Raw genomic sequence first — 24,488 nt, forward strand, 5'->3', positions numbered from 1 at the left:
AGTGGGCCATCTGACAAAAATGGCACATTTCATTGCTATTCGCAGACTACCTTCGTCCAAACAAACGGCAGAACTCCTGATGAAACATGTCTTTAAGTTACATGGTATCCCAAAAACTCTTCTGTCTGACCGTGGATCACAATTTATTTCCAAGTTCTGGCAAGAACTATGTCACATACTACGGATCGAGCGGAAGCTCACTTCTTCTTACCATCCGCAGACCAACGGACAGACTGAAAGAGTCAACCAATGCATCGAGCAATATTTACGTTGTTACACTTCTTACCAACAGGATGATTGGGTGGATCTTCTCCCTCTGGCAGAATTTGCCTACAACAACGCAACCCACAGTACGACCAAGCAGAGTCCGTTCTACTTGAACTATGGGTTTCATCCCTCTATTCTTCCACCACGCATCCTTCCTTCAAATAACCCAGTAGCCTCAGACTATCTTACCCAAATAAAGGACTCTCTGGGTTTGCTTAATACTACCATTGCACACGCTCATAGTCAACAAAAGAAGTACTATGATCTTCGCAGAAGACCTTCTCCTCAGTACGCTATCGGGGACCTCGTTTGGCTCTCAACAAAAAATTTAAGACAAGAAAAGACCTCTGTTCTTGGGACCTTTCCCAATCAAGAAACTTATTGGAAAAGCTGCAGTACAGCTTACATTGCCAATAGACCTCAAAATACATCCCATTTTCCATGTGTCGCTACTGAAGCCCCATGTTCCTGACCAAGGAATAAGGCCTACTATCCCACCTCCTCCTCCTGTACAAGTTGAAGGTGGAGAAGAATATGAGATAAAAGAGATTCTGGATTCTCGTATCCACAGAGGAAGACTTCAGTACTTGGTTCGATGGAAGAACTATGGGCCCCAAGAAGACACCTGGCTAAACACCTCTGATATACATGCCTCTAGATTAATCCGCAATTTTCATGCAAAGTACCCAGACAAACCAGCTCCAGAGGCCTTCAGGAGCCGGCCTTAAGGGGGGGGGGGTACTGTAATGTTCTGGTACCTTTGGGTACCCTAATTACTCTTTCATAAGTGTATGCGCCCCACCATTCTCTTTTGGTAAGGTGCGCATACACCTTTAAGACTGATGCTGTCATCACTGAGCGCCGGACTGGATGGCTATTTAGATCGCCGGCTCTCACTCACATGTGTTCGTTCAAACTGCTTTGTGCCTTGATGCTAACCTGTCTTGAAGCTCTCATGCTTGCAAGCATACCTCGCTGTCGGAACCACGCTGCGCTGATCCCTGTATCCCGCTACCGGATCATCCGCTCTTGCCGAACCTCTCCTCTGCTACATTGCTATTAGTGATAAGTACCCCACAGGGGAAACCTCTATAACCTTCATACTAAAGCTTACACTATCTAGCTCTGCATACTAAGGACTATTACTACATCTGCATTATCTAAGATTGCTAGCTCTTGAGCCTACTACCACCTGTTCTTGCACTGGGTTGATCTCTCCTGTATGTCCACCTGCTACTCTGTCATCTGCTACCATACATGATTGCTAAACCTATCTGCATCCCATCTGCTACTATCTTACTTTCAAGAACATTTCCTTTCAAGTGTCTGTCATCTACCATCTCTACCCAACCTGTCTCTTCAGCCTATCATCACTGTGTTACTATATACATAAGTCACTCTAGGAAACATCTTATTGAGTGAGTGTATTTACTTGCTTAATTGAGATCATCCACACATGATGAGTCATTGGGAGTTGGGATTGGTGTCTCAGCGTTTCTCTACATGACTACTGAAGTGGAATATTTCTGCAGCTGAAAATCCACATCATACATAAAACGCAGGAGCGTTACAAGGTGAGGATGAGAATCAATCCACTATATGCAGGGCCAGATGTAAGAATCAGGGTATCCATCACCAATAGGAATCGCTAATGGTTTATATACTGTGAGGGATTAGGTCGGTGGCGGGTGTGGATTTTCTTCACACAAGTGCAAGCATCAAAACATCAAAAATAAAAATAAAACACAAAATAAATCCTTGCCACTGTGGGCGGCTACCTTCACACACAGGAACCTACCTAAGGAGTCTTTCCCCAACCTACTGTTGGGCAGACTTGGCTGATCCTACAGCAGACCATCAATAGTCTATTTATTTTCTCTTCACACAGAAAATGTCCCTTTGATTTTCTCTTCACATAGAAAACATCCATTTGTTTTTCTCTTCACATAGAAAACATTCCTAGACCTCACCTTGAGAAGTCTTCAGTCTTTTTACCCTCCTCAGCGCACATCGCTTCAGGAGGCATTCCTCTCCTATACTCACACAGCTTCAGGAGGCATACATCTGACTGCCCTCCTCTACTCACACAGCGTAAGGAGGCAGCAATCAATAGACTTCCTCTGGACAACTTATAGAGGCCTTAATTTCCTCATTCTGAATAGCTGAAGGTTTTTCAACTTCCTTAAACCTTCCTGGCTACCTTTGCAGCCGACACCCTATAGTAATTGGTGAATTGTCTAAACCAAGCAAAAGTGTATCTCCCATCTGTGACAACACTCACAGATTTACCTGACTTCCTGTCACAATACTGATAACATTTATCTAAGCCTCACTCACCTGGTGTTTAAAGCTAAATAACTGACTTCCAGATGTTTGTGTCTTCATGATTTCAAGCATATCATGTAAGGAGGTGGCCAAAGAGTAAACCGTGAGATACACTTGGTAGGCATAACCGCCATGAAGGAAGTGTTGGATATCAGTAATATGTTCTGTGCCATTGCACTCATGAAGTAACCTATTATATATATGTTCAAAAAAACGATTCCTTTGTTTATCCATAGAAGAACAACCAAATTCATTCATCCACAGATCTTCAAGCAATTTGTCTTTTGGCTTCTTATGAGGTTGGAATTCATTAGCAAAACTACGAAATTCTGAGATATTTGTGGACTTGGCCCCAAAGGACAAACTACAATTAAATATTTCTGGGTGTTTATCAATGAGGATAATGCTTGTTGCCCAAGTAGGGCTGAGGATGACCGTTCTGTCATCTAAATAACCTCTTAAAAAATGTAAAATGTCATCCTCAAAATCAAAAAATGTCCCACAAAGTACAATGACGTTGACAGACGTTTCCATAAAAGACTGTGCTTTTTCATCTAATTTTGTAATTTGGGATTTGTGGCTGTCGATTAATAAAACAAAAGAAATACAAATTTTATAGAAATTCATGATTTTCCTCAAAACAATGAACCCTTCTTTCCCGCTGTCATCATCAGATCGAATAATTCCGATCCAGTTCCATCCAAAGTACTTCAGCATTTCAGCCAAGTTAGAATAAATTACAAAATCATTTGGTACCATCCGGAACAAGGTTGGGAAAACCCTCTTGTCTTTCAGTGATGGACTGGTTGCACCATAACTTATCTATAAAATATGAATTGACAATGCTAAAATGTAGCACGATAAATAAAAACATGGTGGACCTGGCTGGTCAAACTTTACATTTCAGTTTTCAGCAGATGGTTTTTATTATCAATGAAAATGCCACATTACACCCTAACCGCAAGCGTGTAAGGAGAAAGAGAACCGCTCCGGTGAGGGGGCAATCCCAAGCACATCCAGCACAGGTGCAGGCAAGGATCCGCAATCCTGAACAGCAACAATGGGAGGAAACAGGGAGCCGCACAACTGGTTTCAACCAGTTGTGCGGCTCCCTGTTTCCTCCCATTATTACACACTAACCCCCATGATGACTACCAGGCCAAGTGAGGAAATGCTGAAAATCAATGGTTTTTGTTAAATATATATATATAAAAAAAAAAAAATACAGAAGAACCAAAATAAAACTTGTAAGTCTAAATTCTTAAATAAAAAGGTTTTACTCACCTGTACATACCGATATAAAGCCAATATCTGTGCTATAGAGGCAGTGGTTGCAGAGCCCTGGTCTCCAATGAAGCTCAGTATTTTCTTACGTTCTCTGAAAGAGTAATTTGGGACCATCTTTCCCGGTCCAGATAAAATCTGCAATGTGTTTTTTAATGCCTTCCTGGTGTCCCCACAGGAGTCATATAGGTGATATCCAAGAGTAATATTTGGTAACATTGTAGGGTTCTTGTTAATTTCATCAATGGCAAAAAAGAAAGTCAACAGAGTCTTATAAAATTGTGGCTGAGGACTGCAAAACAAAACAGAAAAAAATGAGAAAGAATGTTTATAGTGGATAAATTATTTCCAGCATAGGCTGGATTTTCTAAATAGAGCCTGGCAGGAGTTGTTTCCTTTCAGGCTATCTGTCTCTTATTGAAACTTCATATGCAGCCATTGAGTAGTTTATTAACAACTATTAGAAGAATTTGTACATATATCAGAGAGGGCCAAGATATATCCCGGGTAACTATAGGCCGGTCAGCCTAACATCTGTAGTCTGCAAGATTTTGGAGGGGATGTTAAGGGACCACATACAAGACTTTAGTAATGAAAATGGTATTATTAGTAGTAATCAGCTTGGATTCACGGAAAATCATTCTTGCCAAACCAATCTATTAACCTTTTATGAAGAAGTGAGCAGCCACCTAGATAAAGGTAAGCCTGTGGATGTGGTGTATCTGGACTTTGCAAAGGCCTTTGACACGTTCCCCACAAACGCTTACTGTTCAAACTAAGGAAGGTTGGTATGGACCATAAGGTGTGTACCTGGATAGAGAACTGGCTCCAGGGGAGAGTCCAGACGGTGGTGATTAATGGGGAGTACTCGGATTGGGCGGGTGTGGAAAGTGGGGTCCCCCAAGGTTCTGTCCTGGGGCCAATCCTGTTTAATTTATTCATAAATGATCTAGAGGAGGGGATATCGAGTAAAATCTCAGTATTTGCGGATGATACTAAACTAAGCATGCCAATATCTTCTATGCAAGATGTGGAAACCTTACAAGCGGACCTGAACAAAATAATGGGGTGGGCAACTACATGGCAGATGAGGTTTAATGTTGAAAAATGTAAAGTAATGCACTTGGGTGCCAGAAAAAAAGAAAGCAAGCTACTCACTAGGGGGGAAACCTCTGGGTGAGTCTAGGATGGAAAAGGACCTGGGGGTACTGGTAGACAACAGGCTTGGGAGTGGCATGCACTCCAGAAATAAAGAGATTATTCTCTCTCTCTACAAGACTCTGGTCCAGCCACATCTGGAGTATGCTGTCCAGTTCTGGGCACCGGTCCTCAGGAAGGATGTGCTGGAACTGGAGAGAGTCCAGAGAAGGGCAACAAAGATAATTAGGGGAATGGAGGACATCAGCTTTGAGGAAAGACTACAAGCACTGAACTTATTCTCTCTGGAGAAGAGACGATTGAGGGGGGATATGATATCAATGTACAAATACTGTACTGGTGACCCTAGCATAAGGAACAAACTATTCAGAGAAAGGGAATACAATAAGACACGTGGCCACTCACTAAAACTAGAGGAAAGGCGGATTAAACTTAAAATACGTAAGGGGTTATTCACTGTAAGAGCAGTAAGGATGTGGAATTCTCTTCCGCCAACAGTCGTATCAGCAGGGAGCATCGATAGTTTCAAAAAAACTATTAGATGGGCACCTTAAAGACCACAACATACAGGGGTATACAATGTTCAACATACAGGGGTATACAATGTAAAACATACAGGGGTATACAATGTACAACATACAGGGGTATACAATGTACGGTTAACAGCAAACACACACACACATCATAGGTTGAACTGGATGGACTGATGTCTTTTTTCAACCTCACTAACTATGTAACTATGGGCCTAATTCATTGTACCTCCAACAGTGATTTTGTTCTATTTTACCTCCATTTTGACTATTTTTAGGTGCAAATGCAATTCACTATAACAACATCAGAAACGTTATGAGCAGTGTCAAATTCATTAAAGCGGAGTTCCGGGCACAGATCTCATTTTTTGCTGAACATACCCCCGGGACAGTCAGGGCTAGCACATTCCACAATGGCTAGCCTCTGATCTGTCCCGGTTCGCACTTACCTGCAGGAAGAAATACTTACTTTGAAAATTTCTTCCACAGCGTTTCCATCTCTCTTGTGGGCAGCTGAAGCCGGCGCGGTCCTCTTCGGTGTCTTCTTCCGCATCTTCTTCTCCCAGAATGCGCCGCACCGGCCCCTCTCGTCACTTCCGGTGCGGCGCCGCATTCCTAAACAGCTTCTGGGCATGCCCAGAAGCTGTTTAGCAGGGGAATGCGGCGTCGCCCGGAAGTGACGTGCGGGGCCGGTGCCGTCGCATTGATTCCTGGGAGCGATGACGTTCAGCTCACAGGAATCATCGCGAGGCAGGAAGTGACGGGGTGAGCCGCGGCGCTGGAGGAGGAAGTACCCTGAGGTGAGTATTTACGATCTTCGATTACAAGGTGAGTGTACAAAAAAAAAAGAAATAACTATCCAATTCCTTTTCAGGTTATGTGTAGCTAGCGGAGGGGCACAAAAAAAAAATACCGATTTTGTGCCCGGAACTCCGCTTTAAGATCAAATAACGTCAGGACTGGACTTAAAAACAGTCTAGCTAAAAGGTGGACTCATTTTTTCAAAATCACAAAATATGTCAGGAAAAAAATAAAAAATATGTGGGAAAGATGTGTTATATGATTTTGAGCTAAACTGCTTTTAAATTGTGTGAAAAAGTTAAGTAGAAAAAAAGATATTAATAAAAGTGTAAAATGCAAAAATAGTTCCAGAGTCAATTTCTGGCAGATAGCCCATGTGCGCATGCTCCATACCAAAAATTAGGCTGAAAATAACATTTTTGAAAATGTTAGTGGGAGTTATAATGGATTTGCAGCAAATACCGCCGCAAATTCGTGGTAAAACGGCGCTATTCTGGCACTAATGAGAGAAATGCACATATCTTTTTTTTTTGCACATATCTATGTATGTCTATACATATATATATATATATATATATATATATATATATATATATATATATGTGTGTGTGTATATATATATATATATATATATATATATATATATATATATATATATATATATATATATATAGATGCCCAAAAAATAATTATATATATATATATATATATATATATATATATATATGTTTTATTTATTGATTTGCCTATTGATTTGCCTATATATGAAAAGCAACACTAATATGGCTTCTCCCCAAAAATGAAACATTGTATATGTGTGAAATTAATATATTTTTGGGTTGGTTAGATATAGAAAGTAACAATAATATATGGGTTTTTGCATATGCATATATATATGCAAAAACAATATATAATTGTTACTTCCTATATCTAACCAACCCAAAAATATATTAATTTCACACATAAACAATGTTTCATTTTCGGGGAGAAGCCCTATTAGTGTTGCTTGTTATATATAACAACAGACAGTTGTAGGTAGTTCAGGGATTCGAACACCCAAATACATTTTTGCAAGGCAGCTGTGCTAACCACTTAACTACCTGAGGCTAATGAAATTTGCCTCAGGAAGAATATATATATATATATATATATATATATATATATATATATATATATATATATATATATATATATATATATATATATATATAAATATATATATATGTATATTTATATATCTATATACATATATATATATACAGTATTCTATTTAGACCCAATTCAAGCTCAAATAATTTTTATTTACAATTTTTTGATGGACTAATCGAATCAAACTATATTAATTTTTAAGGTGCCAGTGCATGTATGTTTGGTATAAAGATAACAAAAAACAAAAAACAAAAAAAAAAACATCAGAGACCACAATTCCCAAATAATTAACCTAGTTTAGTGAAACTGTATAAAATCAACAATTTTTTAAAAATAATCCTGCATGCTGGAAATTATATATAGGTGTTTAAAACATTTATTTCTGTGAAAAATGAGTATTTTAAATATAAATTGATAGGCTAAGAAAATATCAGTGGCATATATTATGAAATAAAAATAACAAAGTGCTTATGTTTGTGTAAATTGTGTTTTGCAAAATGTTGCAAATATGTATTGAGTTTGAGCTTAATTAAATAAACTGACCAAAATATCCAAGTGTTTAGCACATCTGCCATGCAGCAGTGTATTTGGGTGTTCTAATCCCTGAACTACCTACAACTGTCTGTTGTTATATATGACAAGCAACACTAATATGGCTTCTCCCCAAAAATAAAACATTGTATATGTGTGAAATTAATATATTTGTTGGTTGAGTGGGGAGCCATATTGGTGTTGCTTCCTATATAGAGCCACATTACACTCTGAAAAATAGCAGTGTTTGAGCTTGCAAATCTGAGAATTTGCAAATTGATTGAGCATATGCAGTGGAACCCCAGAACTTAGAATTCAACATCCCCCCCCCCAAAAAAAAAAAAAAAAATATATATATATATGTATATATATATATATATATATATATATATATATATATATATATATATATATATGTATGTATATATATCCCCAAAATATATTTTATATATTTTATTGTTTTATTTTTTTGTTTATTTACACTTATTTAACACTTATTTATGGATTCATAGCTCACCAAAGTCCGCACTGGGGGTCACCGGAAGCATTTGATCACTGCACTGCATATGAACTTTGCCTCTATACCTGTCAGCATTGAGTACAGTCCTTGTATCTCATTTTGGGACTGTTACACATTAATATCTTCACACTGATCACAGTGTATATATTTGGCACTTGGAGCTATTTATTACTATCACATTTATCACTGTTAATTTATTTTTTTCCCGTTGTGCAACTGAAGAGTCGCAGTGGTTTGCCCTTCATTGGGCACTTATTTACTATTTACTTTTATATATATTTTTTATTTCTTCCACTCTTTCAGCACTTGGAACTATATGTTATGATCGTCACCTTTTGTCACTATTAATTGATTCATTCATTTATTCCGCTGTGCAACTGAAGAGTCGCAGTGGTTCACTCTTCATAAGGTACTTATTCATTTTTTTTTGTTTTTTTTTTTTTTGTTTTTTTGCATTTTTCTCTTTTTCTTTGATCACTTGATCGGAATTATACCTTTGCAACTAATTGAATCACAGTGGTTCACCTTGCACAGGATATTCACTCAGTTGCAATTAATTCATCTTAAACAAGCAAAAAAATTTGGGGGAGCGTACCCATGTATTTCTAAAGCTGCTGCAGCTATGAACCAAAAGACATGTATATTAAAAAAGAATAGCGCGCAAATGCAAAAGAAATTACTACCAAATCTGAAGAGAGTCCATAAATAAAAATGGGGATTTGGTCCCACCATATGGCCATATCGTGCTCAAGCCCACTACTGCGTCAAAGTACCCCATTATCAGTGGGTCCTACACTATCCATGAAAAAGAGATGAATCCAGCCTTTCTAACCCTTGGAGATAATACTCCTTGCTGGGAAAGATGTGCAAATGCACTACAGGGGACTCCTCCTATATCCACTTGATGGTGGACACTGATTGAGTACAGGTGTGTGTGGGGGGTGGGGAGGGTTGCTCAACCTCGGTAGTCTGGTCAGACCGAATACATAATAAACAAGCAAAAAATTTGGGGGAGCATACCCATGTATTTCTAAAGCTGCTGCAGCTATGAACCAAAAGACATGTATATTAAAAAAGAATAGCGCGCAAATGCAAAAGAAATTACTACCAAATCTGAAGAGAGTCCATAAATAAAAATGGGGATTTGGTCATATGGTGGGACTCAATCAGACTCAATCAGTGTCCACCATCAAGTGGATATAGGAGGAGTCCCCTGTAGTGCATTTGCACATCTTTCCCAGCAAGGAGTATTATCTCCAAGGGTTAGAAAGGCTGGATTCATCTCTTTTTCATGGATAGTGTAGGACCCACTGATAATGGGGTACTTTGACGCAGTAGTGGGCTTGAGCACGATATGGCCATATGGTGGGACCAAATCCCCATTTTTATTTATGGACTCTCTTCAGATTTGGTAGTAATTTCTTTTGCATTTGCGCGCTATTCTTTTTTAATTAATTCATCTTATTTTACTCATATTGATCACCTTTGGATCACTTAATTGCACCACTATCATTCTTCTTTGATATTTATTCGGCACATGAGCACTTTGATATTTATTTTTGAAGATTGATGAAGATTTTATAGTATTTATAGTATCTACTTTTATACGTATATTTATGGTTCACCAATTTTAGAATATTTGCGCTGATTTTCTATTCCATTTTTACACATACGAAATGCTTTCCATAATTATCGGCCATACACACAATAAGATTTTCTGAAGACTTTTTCCTTTAGACTTACCAAAACCATATAATATGAGGTCAAACCTAAACACTTTCAATTTGTATGCAATCTGGCAGGCCTTGCACTACATAGAAAAGGTAAATCTAAAGGAAAAAGTCTTCAGAAAATCTAATAGTGTGTATGGCCCTTTAGGCTGGCCATACATGTTCAACTTTTGTTGTACAATTTTCTAGTAGATCTACCACAAACCACAAAATGTGAGTTCAAAGCTAAACAACACATTCACTTGTATCTAATTAGGCAGGCCTTTGTACTACATACTTGAAGGTGAATTTCAAGAAAATTGGACAGAAAATTGTAAGAAAATTGGATCATGTATGGCCAGCCTTAGTCTAAATGAAAAAGCCACTTTGTGCTCATGCTGAGATTATTGAAAGCATTTCTTATGTGTATTGACTTGTAAGAAACTTGGATCATAGATGGCCAGCCAAACACTCATTCATTAGTGAACTGGTGATTTTGCTGGGCGTTTCTTATACTGGGTGGGTGTAGTTTAACCAAGGTTATATAAATGGATGATTAAGAGCAGCTCATTTGGCCTATGGCAGGGCCACATGTCTTTATGTCCGAATTTGCTTTTGGGGGTGGTGGGGGGTTTGCTGGCATGCCTAAGGACCCATATTGCAGTAAGTGTATTTTGTTGGATGAATACTTTTCATGCTCAAAATGTTTTGTATAGTTTTTGCAAAGTGTGTCTTTATGTATGTGTGTCTTTATTTTCATGCCTCTGTGTAGCTGTATGTTCTACTGATTTGATGGTATTTAAATGGAAAGGCAGGCTCATGCAAACAATAAACATAAAAGTATGTTGGGTATGTTTTATGCTTAATACTAAGGTGTCTACAACTTATTTTGCTTGACTTTTGGATATTGTAAGCTCTATCCATCATATGTTGTATCTTTGCACTGTAATTTGAATAAAGATTACTTGATTTGGGGGTTTTGGGGGAGGACATTTCACATTTCACATGCCTGCTTGAGTGATTACTGATGTATTATACATGTTCAATAAAGCTTATTCATTTGTACACAGCTCCTGTTTTTTTGTTTTCTTTTCTTCATATTTGTCTGGATGTAATTCAGATATCTTTTGTGTCTATTGAATGTAATCCATTTCTTGTATTTTTGGTGTGTGTGCAATGGCAGTACAGTGTGAACATGGGTAGGGTTTCTCCCTTTACTCCAGCAAAGTGTGTATGGGTGTGTATGGCGGGGGGAGGAGGAGTGTGTGTGTGTGGGGGGGGAGGAGGAGTGTGTGTGGGGGGGGGGAGGAGGAGGAGGAGAGTGTGGGAGGAGGAGAGTGTGTGGGGGGGGAGGAGGAGAGTGTGTGGGGGGGGAGGAGGAGACTGTGTGTGGGGGGGAGGAGTGTGTGTGTGTGTGGGGGGGAGGAGGAGTGTGTGGGGGGGAGGAGGAGTGTGTGTGTGTGGGGGGGAAGAGTGTGTGTGTGTGTGGGGGGGGGAGGAGTGTGTGTGTGTGGGGGGGAGAGGAGTGTGTGTGTGGGGGGAGGAGTTTGTGTGGGGGGGAGAAGTGTGTGTGTGTGTGGGGGGGAGGAGTGTGTGTGTGTGTGTGTGGGGGGGGGGGAGGAGTGTGTGTGTGTGTGTGGGGGAGGAGTGTGTGTGTGTGGGGGGGGGAGAGGAGTGTGTGTGTGTGGGGGGGGGAGGAGTGTGTGTGTGTGTGGGGGAGGAGTGTGTGTGTGTGTGTGGGGGGGAGGAGTGTGTGTGTGTGTGTGGGGGGGAGGAGTGTGTGTGTGTGGGGGGTGGGAGGAGGAGTGTGTGTGTGTGTGTGTGGGGGGAAGGAGTGTGTGTGTGTGTGTGGGGGGGGAGGAGGAGGAGGAGAAAGCAATATTTGTGTGAAAATAATGTCATACATTTGTGTTAGATACAGGGTTGCATGACCGCGCAATTGTCATTCAAAATGCAACAGTATAAAAAGCTGAAAATTGGCCTGGGCAGGAAGGGGGTGTAACTGCCCTGTAAGGAAGTGGTTAACTATTGAAACATGAGAATAAATATTCCATGGGTAATCATGCTCAGCTCAATGGTTAAGTCTTTAGTGTTCCTGTCTATAAACTCTGTGAGCATGAGTTCAAATCCCAAGTGTGCCATCACCTCCTTAAATTTTAGACAACTGTAAATAAATACTGAAACTTGGCAAATGCATAATTGCACCCTGCACATATGCATGTCTGTTTCTTGAATATACGTGGCCATTGACATGCAATTTTAGGGGATGTAGCCAATGTATTACTATGTGGCCAAAAAAAATGACACACAACTGTGAGCACACAGGGTGTTATCGTGGTTGGGCCTTGAACTCATGACCTTGCAATCTTTGTCTATGAGCTTAGCCCACTACACCAAAGTGCTGAATACAATTAGATATGCCTGAAAGTTTCAGATGAATAAAGAATGAAGATTGCAAATTAGACAGCTGTGTAGTCTGCTATTAGTAAATCTAAAGATTAAAACACATAAGATACATAACTATACCTTAAAATTAAAATAAACCATAATAGATGACATTGCTGTGTAATAGTGATTCAGAATAGACAAATTTCCTTTTATGAAAAACACAAAGGGATTTTGATTAACTCCAAACTCGAAGTCAGTCTAAGTTAACTCCAAACCTGAATTCAGTCTAAGTTAACTCCAACTCCGAATTTACTAAAGCACCTAGTTGAAGGTTTAACCCTTAGCCACTTACCTAATTAGGATGCTAATGAGTTTAGGCTGGAGTTATTTCTGGAGAAGTGAGCAGCTCTACTCCAAACTTATAGTGAATTAGGCCCTTTGTAACATATATGACGCTGAAGTTGTATTTTTGAGTTCTCAGATCAATATGGATCAATGTAAAGTTGTGCATGTATACTAATAGCATGAACATATTACATAATTTAGTGGAATAAAAAAACAAAACATAAATTTAGTGGAATTAAAAAAAAAAAAAAACAAGAAGCATGATAGGGGCAGTATTCACCTCTTCAATACAGGGCACTTTTACCCCTTTCCTGCTCAGGCCAATTTTCAGCTTTCAGTGCTGTCACACTGAATGAAAATTAGTCAAACTAAATTTTTATCATTTTTTGGTCACAGATAAAGCCTTCTTTTGGTGGTATTTAATCACCGCTTGGTTTTTATATTTTCTGCGATATGAGTAAAGAAAATATTGATTTTAAAAAAAAAAAAAGGGGGTTTTCCTAATTTCTATTAAATGAGAAAATTTTCTTTATAAATTTAAACTGAAATTGATACTGCTACATTTCTTTGGTAAACATAGCCCCCATCAGTGAATATTATTTAGTCTGAGTGAAAGTTATAGAGTCCACAAGCTATGGTACGTATCATTGAAAATCAATCCTGTACTGACTGCCTCATTTCCTGACAGACTCCATGGCAGCTTACGTGTGGGTTAGTCCCGCCTCCTCCTACCTCATAGGACCCTACTCCCATAAATTTTTACTCCGTGCCAGAGGCCGTGTTCCTTTTTTGTCCTCCTCCTGAAAGGATTATGGTCAAATCTTACCTCATGAAGATTCCCGATTCAGGCCTGGCGGTCTGCACGTTGGATCGAGTGGTGTCCCCTTCATGTCCAGCACGCCCTAGCTATTAGCGGGTTAGGACACGGGCGTGGAGTCAGTTGTCAGAAGAGCTTACAAACCTGGCCAATGGCAGGCAAAGCGACATTTGGCCAATCGTCCCAGCTATTAGCGGGAGGCCCATTAATACGCCCCATCATGTGTGCAGCCGCGGTGTCCGTATGGTCCAAGGTCTGGTCGTGGAAGTGGTGATGTACCCCTGCTTTACATTCTATGGCAGCAGTTTGTTTGTGTATATTCTCCTGTTGTTTGTTAATTATCTCTCCCTGGGGTCTAGTTTGGCTGTGAGATGCACGGCGTTCCATTCCACGTCCTTCCCCTCCGCTCCACTGCTTCCTGGTGCCTTCCAGGCTCGATCTGAATCAAGGTTTGGTTCGCACAGGTGGGGGGGGGGGGGGGCGGTGCCTTCCAGGCTCGATCTGAATCGAGGCTTGGTTTGCACAGGTGGGGGGAGGGGGCGGTGACATCATTCCAGCAGCAAATTCAAATAGCTGTCAGTTTCAGCTGTTTGTGGGTTTGTTCAGCAGTGTTTCCAGCGGCTTCCCCGTGCTCTGCAGGAATCTTTTAAAGGTGAGAGATGGCTGTGATTATGCTGAATAGGCTTCCTGCCTGCTTTCTGCATGTCACTCATTCATGATCTCTTGCAGTTTCCTAAAGTGATATGGATGTCTCACCGCCCCCTGGTGGCCAGCCCTTACATTACAGGTAAGGTTGGTTTTATTCCTCTACCTGTAATGTTTGGGGTTTTTTTCTGCTGTTCTATTGAGTCTTTATTTTCTTTCCTAAAGCCCTTCTAGGTCTGAAAGATGTCACTCAGCCCGTGAAGATATAAATCCTCCCAGGTCGCAAACGCGGCATTCATCATCAAGTTCCAGGCACCATCGGTCGTCCTCTAGGCGACATGGTGAAGAGTCTGGAGCTACTTCAGGACACCACCACTCTGACAAAAGATCCTGCTGGGGATGTGGGGCACAGGTGCCTGATGGAAAGTCGCTCTGTGAGCCCTGTTTTGCACATGCTGCAAACGAAAAGGGAAGACAGCAACCAGCAGATGGAGTTGCTGGTCAGGCGAGTAGTTAAGGAGTCCTTAAAAAACTTGGATCCTGCTCGTGCTGGAACTTCCTCCCTCAGGATGGAGAGTACTCCGGCTGGTGAAAATATTCATATCCCTGGGCCTTCCCAGCACAGTCACTCCTCATCTGACTACTCTGAGGGTGAGCTTGAAGCAGACGACCCTGGTGCGGGTTTTGACTTTGCCATGGTTCCCTCCTTGGTCAAAGCTGTGAAGTAAGCCCTGAAGTGGGATGAGCCGGTAGAGTCACACTCTAAACAGAAGAGGTATTTTAAGCACCTCAAGAAGGAACACCCTTTCTTTTCCCTGTTAGGGGAGGTCGGCGAAATCATTACAGACGAATGGGGCTGCACACAGAGAAAAAACTCTCTACTCTCCAAAGTGAACAAAATTTACCCGTTTAAAACTGAAGAGGTTAAACACCTGGAATCTGCACCTCTGGTGGATGCAGCACTGATGCATCTGGTGCGTCATGTCACCCTTCCGCTTGAAGACACAGTCACCTTTAAGGATGGCCTTGAGAGACGCATTGATTCAGACCTCAAGTGCATCTATGTGTCAGCAGGAATGGCATGCAAGCCAGCATTGGCTCTCGCAGCCCTGTCTAAATCAATGGAGGTGTGAACAGACAGTGTGGACACAACACTCAGAAGCGTGTCGGAAGAAGTCGCAAGAAATTCGCCAGTACATGAGCTGAGGCTGGCGGTGGCTTTTTTGGGGGAGGCCTCCCTAGACATGGTCCGCCTTGCGGCACGGGTAATGCTTTCATCGGTTACTGCAAAACGGGCTCTTTGGTTACGTCCTTGGTTGGCCGATCCTGCGTCAAAACAGGCCTGGTGCCGAATTCCATTTGAGGGGTCCTCCCTATTCGGCAACAAGTTAGAAAGCGCCATTTCCTGTGCCACAGGTGGTAAGTCAGGGTTCCTTCCCCAGGATAGGCGCTTGCTGGACCAGAAGAGGTCTCAGCCCAGGCAAGGGGCTGATCAATCAAGGGATGCTCGCCTATATAAGCCTGGCCGTCAATTCCGAAAGAACTGGAGAAGACCGCAGCCTTCAGGACAGAAAGCACTCAGAGGAGGGTGTTCTGGTGGTCGGGAGGCTACGAAGTCTTTTTGATGTTGTGCCTGCCCAGGCGGAGCAAGTCGGGGCTCGGCTACTACGCTTCCAACACGTCTGGGCAGCCTCGATAAACGACTTCTGGGTCGTCAAGACAGTATCAACAGGCCATTCCTTGAAATTCTGCAGTCCGCCCAGACTGAGGTTCATTCCAACCTCATTGCCAAAGTCAGAAGAGAAAAGACAAGGCCTTCTGTCTTACGTAGATCTGTTGGTGGTTCAAGGCGCAGTGGTTCCAGTTCCAACCAATGAGAAGTTCCAGGGTCTATATTCCCCTCTCTTCTTGGTTCAGAAAAAGAGCGGTGCTTGGAGACCGGTCATAGACCTCACGCACCTGAACTCTTTTATCAAGATGGAGAAATTCAAGATGGAGACACTATTCACCATCCGTCAAGCAATACAACCGGCAGACTGCCTTGTGTCAATCGACCTCAAGGACGCCTATTTCCATGTGCCAGTGGCAGCAGATTACCAGAAGTTCCTATGATTCACAGTAGATCAGAATCATCTACAGTTCGTCTGTCTCCTGTTTGGGCTTACTACATCGCCGCGGGTATTCTCAAAGGTCTTACTAGCAGTGGTGGCTTTGATCAGGACCAAAGGCATCCGTCTACACCATTATCTGGACGACCTGCTCCTGCTGTCACAAGACCGAGAACAACTTCTGGTACACAGGTTTCAGGAAATAGCCACTCTTCGCGAGTTCGGCTGGTTACTGAACATGGAGAAGAGCCACCTGGAGCCTACCCAGTCATTAATATTTCTGGGAGCTCAGTTCGACACAAGTCGAGGCAGAATTTCCTTGCCCCTTGGGAAGATCCCGGTAGTCAGGGACAGGGTACGCCTAGCTATGACGGCCCTCACCTTCGAGCATCTCAGTGTCTAAGAGTGGTTGGGACCATGGTAGCCACGACTCCAATGGTGAAGTGGGCACAGTGGAAAATGCGGCCTTTCCAAGTGGGGTTTCTCCATCAGTGGTGTCCAGGAGATTAAAATCACCTCATTCGCATAACATCATCAATGCGGGAGAGCCTTCCATGGTGGCTGCAGATCAAAAATCTCCTCAATTTCCATTCCATCATGCCTATCTCTTGGATCACAGTTACCACGGATGCCAGCAACACCGGATGGGGTGCCCTCTGTCAGACGGAGATAGCCCAGGGCAGCTGGGATTTCCAAGCTCACAGGGTAGTGTCAAATACTCTAGAATTGCGAGCCGCGTTCTGCGCTCTGAAAGCATTCCGTCACCTAATAGAAGGGACTTCTGTGATCCTGAGGATGGACAATACGACCGCGGTCTCCTATGTGAAGCGACAAGGAGGCACTCGCAGTCGCTCCCTGTTGAAGGAGGTAGATCCAATCTTATATTGGGCCCAGAAACACCTGGTCAACCTCACTGCAGTTTTTCTTACGGGGGTACAGAATGTTCAAGCGGACTTCCTCTCAAGAGTCCGCTTGGACAACAACGAATGGAGCCTTCACAACGATGTCTTCCAGTGGCTTCACCCGGAAGTGGATCTATTTGCATCTCCATGCAATCACAAGCTTCCGAAGGATTATGTGAGGTTCCGTTGTCCCCAAGCCTTTGGGACGGATGCTCTGACAGACCATTGGAGATTCCACAGGGCATATGCCTTTCCCCCAGTTCCTGTCATTCTCCGGTTCCTGGCGAAACTCAGGATGGAAGATGTGGAAGTGCTAACAATAGCCCCATACTGGCCGAACAGGCCATGGTTTCCACTGCTGATGCTCCTCAGTTTTCGGGATCCAGTTCCTCTACCCATCAGGCCGGACCTTCTGTCCCAGGGAGAAACTCTACACCCATGCCTGGCTCATCTGCACCTGAAGGTATGGTTTTTGAGAGGGAAAGGCTGGAGGCGTTAGGTTGCCCGAGTGGGGCAATTTCTACTCTCTTAAGTGCCAGAAGAGCGTGCACTAACAAGGTCTATGGAAGGATCTGGTCCAAGTTCATGGATTTTGTTACCAAGAAAGGGGGGGTCATGCAATGACCTGAATATCCAGCATATTCTTGGTTTCCTGCAGTCGGGACTGGACCTACCATTATCCGTTAGCTCACTACGTGTGCAAGTTTCTGCTATTTCGGCCTTCACAGGAACTTCTTGGGCGTCTCATCCACTTGTTCGTCAATTCTTTCGGGGAGCTTCCAGACTCAGGCCACAGAGGAAGCCAAGGTTCCCTAAATGGGATCTTCCACTCGTCTTGAACTTCCTTTCTGACGTCAGAAGAAGTCACACGGAGCAACTCTCCATTAAAGATCTGTCTCTGATATCGGCCTTCTTGGTTGCCATCACCTCGGCTAAAAGAGTCTCCGAGATTGGTTCTCTGGGTTGCAAAGAACCATTCCTGACCTCCTTCCCAGATCATGTGGTTCTTATCCACATGTTGGGATCACACCCCAAGGTGGTCTCTGTTTTCTACGAGAACCAGGAGATTGTCCTTCCAACATTCAAATCGTCAGATGATCCGGATACACATCCATTAGATGTGGGTGCAATTCTGAGACTGTACCTGGATGCAACAGCATCCTTCAGGCGTTCAGATTATCTATTTGTTCTCCTCCACGGAAAGAACAAGGGCTTGTGGGCCTCTTCAAGATCCATAGCGGCATGGATTGTTCAGACCATCCAATGGGCATATAAGGCTAAGGGCTTGGCTCCTCCAGAAGCGGTGACCGCGCATTCGACAAGAGGGGTGTCCACGTCCTGGGCGGCTTCTTGTCATGTGACCCCTGAAGTAATATGCAAGGCGGCATCATGGTCTTCCATTAACACTTTCATGAATCATTATTGAGCCAGCTTCATTGTCTTCTGTTAACTTTGGTTTGCAAGTACTGTCTGTTGATGGTGCAAATTAAATTTCTTTTGGCCAGCAGTTTCCCACCCTTGTGTGTTTGGCTAGTTATTTCCCACACGTAAGCTGCCATGGAGTCTGTCAGGAAAACGGAAAATTGTTATCAAATACTTACAGTAATTTTCCTTTCCTGATGGACTCCATGGCAGCTGGAGTCCCCTCCCATCTGCTGGAGTAGACTGTTTATGGAACACGGCCTCTGGCACGGAGTAAAAATTTATGGGAGTAGGGTCCTATGAGGTAGGAGGAGGCGGGACTAACCCACACGTAAGCTACCATGGAGTCCATCAGGAAAGGAAAATTACGGTAAGTATTTGATAACAATTTTCCGTTTTCTTCAGGCAGGTTGATTTCAGGCTAGTAAAAATACCCCCTAAATGAACCCTTTTTGGTGTTCTAGGGGCACAAATTAAACATCTAATTTTCAGACTACCTATCACACTTTTGAAGGCCTGGAGCACCAGGACAATGAAAATACCTACAAAATAACCACATTTAAGAAAGCAAACACCCCAATGTATATTCCATGAGGCATAATGAGTGATCTTTTCCCCCAAGTTTTTGAAACATTTGGAAAGAAAATGGAAAAGTATTTTTGAGTTTTCTTTTTTACACAATTTTTTAAAATGTATTAGATATTTCTAACACACAGCATGGACAAACCAAGAATTATACCCCAAAATACATTCTGCTACTTCTCCTGAGTATGGAAATATCACGTGTGAGCCTTTTTACAGCCTAGCTGAACAAAGACTAAACAAAAGATAACCTATGGTTTTAGTAAAGTAGTTGTCCACAGAGCAGAGCATTAGTCCAGGAAGCAGGTAGAGATGTGGTCAGCAACAGCGAAAGGAATCGTCCAGGCAGCAGGCATGAACATGGTCCATAAACAGTCCAGGGTCAGTGGAGAAAGGAGGCTGAGATATAGTCAGCACAGCCTAAAGTGTTTGCCCAGGTAGCAGGCAGGAATATGGTCCATAAAACGTATTCGGTTATTACAGGCAGCAGGAAAAGATATGGTCAGCACAGCCAAAGTATTGGTCCAGGCAGCAGGCAGGGAACATTGTCCATAAAAAGTCCTGGTTCGTTACAGACAGCAGGCAGAGATATGGTCAGCACAGCCAAAGTATTGGTTCAGGCAGCAGTCAGCAACAGGGCTCATAAATATTATTGGGTCAATACAGGCAGCAGAAAGAAATATGGTCAGCACAGCCAAAGTATTGATCCAGGCAGCAGGCAGGAACATGGTCAATAAAAAGTCCTGGTTCGTTACAGACATTAGGCAGAGATATGGTCAGCACAACCAAAGTATTGGTCCAGGCAGCAGGCAGGAACATGATCCATAAAAAGTCCTGGTTTGTTACAGACAGCAGGCAGAGATATGGTCAGCACAGCCAAAGTATTGGCCCAGGCAGCAGGCAGGAACATGGTCCATAAAAAGTCCTGGTTCCTTACAGACAGCAGGCAGAGATATGGTCAGCACAGTGAATGTATTGGTCCAGGCAGCAGGCAGGAACATGGTCCATAAAAAGTCCTGGTTCGTTACAGACAGTAGGCAGAGATATGGTCAGCACAGCCAAAGTATTGGTCCAGGAAGGGCTGCTGATAAAATTTATGGGGCCCCGTACAGCTTACCTGACAGGGCCCGCCTCCTCTGAATATATCAAATGATATTTTTGCTAAAAAGCAACATGTAGGATACTATGCTTTGCAGCCATGGAAGAAATTCTACCCCCATTGAACAAGACCCATTCAAGTGAATAGTGGCACAGAGGCAATATCAGCAACACCACAGTGAGTGATCAGTACTGAGCACTCACTGTGTTCATTCAGGATGGTGGGAGCACTCACTGTGTTCATTCAGGATGGTGGGAGCACTCACTGTGTTCATTCAGGATGGTGGGAGCACTCACTGTGCTCCTTCAGGATGGTGTGTTATTCAGGATGGTGAGCCCTCAGCTCACCATCCTGAAATAACCCCCCTGTGTGAAAATGGCAGCACTGCAGGGAAAGGGGCACACTGGGGTCCCAGATAGCAGGGAGCGCAGATACTAGAACCGATCCCCCCTGCAGTGCAGCTGGAGGGAGAAAAGAAGTGTAGAAGCCGGTAGTACTGCACAAGTGTCAGCAATAAGGCAGTATTGCCAGCCCCCCCCCCCCCCTTTTGAACTGAAGAGACCTGGGCCCAGTACAGGAGGGCAGGCTGTACTGCCTTATCAGCGGCCCTGGGTCCAGGCAGTAGGCAGGAACATCAGGATTTTTTTTTTAACAGTAAAGTTTATTGAATTTTAGCAAAAGGAAAATTCAATAACAAAAACAATAAAAAACTTTGACACACATACAGTAGGTACAACCCCAAAAGTTGTCTTATGATAAATACGTTTTACAGACGTCTGGAGTATCACAGTGCAAAGAGGAAAAAAACAGCATATATGGCCACAAACATCGGCGTTAGCCCCCTAGGTCAGCCAAGGGGACAATAGGTTCAACCAATATACTTAGTGCTCTAGCCCATCCTGCAAAGCAGATAAGTAATCATACAATTGGAAATAAAAGGAGGAAACCAGGAGCAGACCTAAGGTAGACATCCTTTAAAGGGAAGAGGAACAGTAGACGAGGAGAGGGTGAAGTGGATGGAAAAAAGGGGAAGGAGGGAGGGGAGGGGGGAAGGGAAGAAGGCGGGGAAGAGGACCAGGGGGGATAATAAAGAGGACATGGTTGATAAGAAAGAGAAAAGAAGAAGGAAGTACCCAGAAGAGCGTCTGCAGCATCAGGGGAGGCGTTCTAACATGGAGTATGGAGATGAAGAAATTAGGATGGGAGAAGGCAGACCCAAATTCACAATGTTAAGTCTCTAGCCTGGACCCATGACACCCAGATTTTATTAAATTTCTTTGGACAGTTGTAGCCCATATATGTGAGCTTATAGATCGGCAAAACTCTATTAATCATGGCCCTCCATTGACCTAGCGCGGGGGGACTTAGGAGCTTCCACTGCATCAGATTCGTCTTTCCAGCATAATACAGCGTATAAAACAAACAGTTTCTTATGGTGATTGGCAGTCAGAGTATCACATACACCCAGCAGTAGTAGCAGGGGTACGGTAAGACCTCCCACCTCACCAGCTTTAGCAACCACTTTTCCCCAGAAGGTCTGGCTTAGAGTGCAAGACTGAACTATATGTATAAATGCACCCACTTCAGTCTGATATTTAGGACAGGATAAACCAAACATGGAGTAAATGACTGATAGTCTATGAGGAGAATAATAAGCTCTATGCAGAAGTTAGGTAAATTTGGGTTGCACCCACCTGTGTCTCTCTGAGATCATAAGTAGAATATATTGTTGGATACCCTCCTCCCAGTCCTTGTCTGTCAGTAGGGAACATCCTGATGCCACAGTTGACAAAGCTGTGACACCTTGGAGGTATCCCTTTGAGTCAGACACATGTAGAGGGACGAGAGGGGTTAATCCAACTTTTTCACTATCAGCAAGCACTCAACCTTGTGAGACCCCATTTCAACTGAAAGTGCGAATTGGGCTCTGGCTGCGTGCCTGAGTTGTAAGTAGTGGAAGAACATCTTGTTAGACAGGTAATGCTTGACCTAAGCCAGTCAAAGGAAGGTAGATGACCCTGATGGACAATGTCTCTATGTCTTCATCCCATAATCAGCCCAGATAGATGGGTAAGTTATGGTCCTAAAAGGAGGAAGCTTGGGGTTTCCCCAAAGAGGGGTGAAGGAGGACCCAAGGTTAGTAGCTTTTAAATACACCCCCACTTGCCTCCATATTTGAAGAGAGGTATGCATAGGTGTAGTAATATTGGCATTAGATTGGGGTCCCCCGAAATACTGAATTGCTCAGTTCAGAGTAGGGCTATTCTTCACTTGAGCAAACCACCATCTAACAGTTACCACCAGTGCCGCCCAAAAGTAAATCTGAAAGCAGGGTAGTGCCAACCTGCCTAGCATAAGTAGTAAGTGAAGAGTAGATTTAGCTATTCTGGGTGTAGAGCCCGCCCAAGTAAAGGGGGTTACAGGACATCAATGTGCGTCTTGTAAAATTCAGACGGGAGACCGGCCACTCCAGGGGTTTTCCCCGATTGTAAAGAGGAGATTGCTTTCTGTACTTCCTTTAAAGAAATAGGAGCATCCAATCGACATTGCTGCACGGCAGAAAGGGTAGACAAATCTAAGCTATCTACATATGCGTCGAGAGCCGCCTCAGAATATTGGGCCCGGGAGGAGTACAAGGCTTGGCAGGACTGCGCAAAGCGTTCATTGATAGCCTCCAGAGTGGACAGAAAGGTTCCATCTTCACTGCGAATGCTAGCAATAGTGACCATTGCTGATTGCTTCTTTGAAAGCAAGGCCAGCAGATGGCCCGTTTTGTCCCCCTGTTCAAAGATTCTCTTCATTTAATGGATCTGTTGCGTTCTAGAAATCTCCAATCATATTTAGGTAGGTTATTGGGTTGTGGGTGGCTGCATACTGTTGCTCAAGGATCTTGGCTTTGTCCTCCAGTGAGTCCAAAGTGGCTTTAGAGTTCCTGTATATTTCCTTAATCATCGTTTGGTATTGCCCTCTAACATACACCTTGAAGGCGTCCCACACAAATTGCGGGAGCTGCGGAGCCCTAATTCTATGGCTAGAAGTCTCGCACCACCACTGCTGCAAGTGGTTCAATCTCACTCTCTGAAATCTAGAAGTGGGATAGTCTCCATAACTGTTTTGAGGGGGCACATCTAGCATGCAGTTTTATTGATACTGCAGCATGAACCGATATGCCTCTGGGGAGTATAGAGAAATTGCATACCTTAGGCAAAAGCCCAGCAGAAACTTAGATGAGATCAATTTTAGACATGGTGTTATATGTAGAGGAGAAACAAGTAAACCCTCTTTCAGATGGGTGTTACCACCGCCAGACATCTCTGGGCCAATACAAAGCAGCCAACTTAGATAAAGCAGATTCTGCAGCCGTATCAGGGGTTAACTTATCAATTTGCAAACATGGTGGCATTTTAAAATCTTCTGCTATTATAATAATCATGGATGGATAGGCAGCTATGAAGGACACCAGCTTGTTCAGATTAGAGACCTGTGCTGGTGGTGGAAAGTAGACCCCATTAACCACTTAAGCCCCGGAGGATTTGGCTGCTCAAAGACCAGGGTCTATTTTGTGATTCGGCATTGCATGATTTTAATGGACAATTGCGTGGTCGTGCGGCGCTGTACCCAAACAAAATTGGCGTCCTTTTTTCCCCACAAACAGGGCTTTCTTTTGGTGGTATTTGATCACCTGTGCCATTTTTATTTTTTGTGCTATAAACAAAAAAAGAGCGTCAATTTTGAAAAAATAACAATATTTTTCAATTTTTTTTAATATGAAATTCCCCAAAAAAATGTAAAAATCAAAATTTTTTAACATTTTAGGCCAATTTGTTTTCTGCTCTATATTATTGGAAAAAAAAATCACAATAAGCGTATTTTGATTGGTTTGCGCAAAAGTTATTGCATTTACTA

At 42.8% G+C, this 24,488-nt stretch overlaps 1 protein-coding gene across 1 annotated transcript in view; it reads right to left on the bottom strand.

Annotated features, from left to right (window-relative positions):
* The window catches only part of LOC309565560 (vomeronasal type-2 receptor 26-like), a gene marked incomplete at both ends in the record, with an annotated part of 39,968 nt that extends 16,657 nt beyond the window's left edge, over window positions 1-23,311 (bottom strand). Inside the window, 3 exons of the mRNA XM_082270517.1 lie at window positions 2,605-3,414; window positions 3,877-4,168; window positions 23,004-23,311. Of these exons, the coding sequence (XP_082126643.1) occupies window positions 2,605-3,414; window positions 3,877-4,168; window positions 23,004-23,311 (1,410 nt within the window). The remainder of the gene's footprint in view (window positions 1-2,604; window positions 3,415-3,876; window positions 4,169-23,003) is intronic.
* Between the last annotated feature and the right edge of the window lie 1,177 nt (window positions 23,312-24,488).

Source organism: Pelophylax lessonae (assembly GCF_965119305.1).
Source record: "Pelophylax lessonae genome assembly, chromosome: 10".
In the NCBI taxonomy this organism is placed as follows: domain Eukaryota; kingdom Metazoa; phylum Chordata; class Amphibia; order Anura; family Ranidae; genus Pelophylax; species Pelophylax lessonae.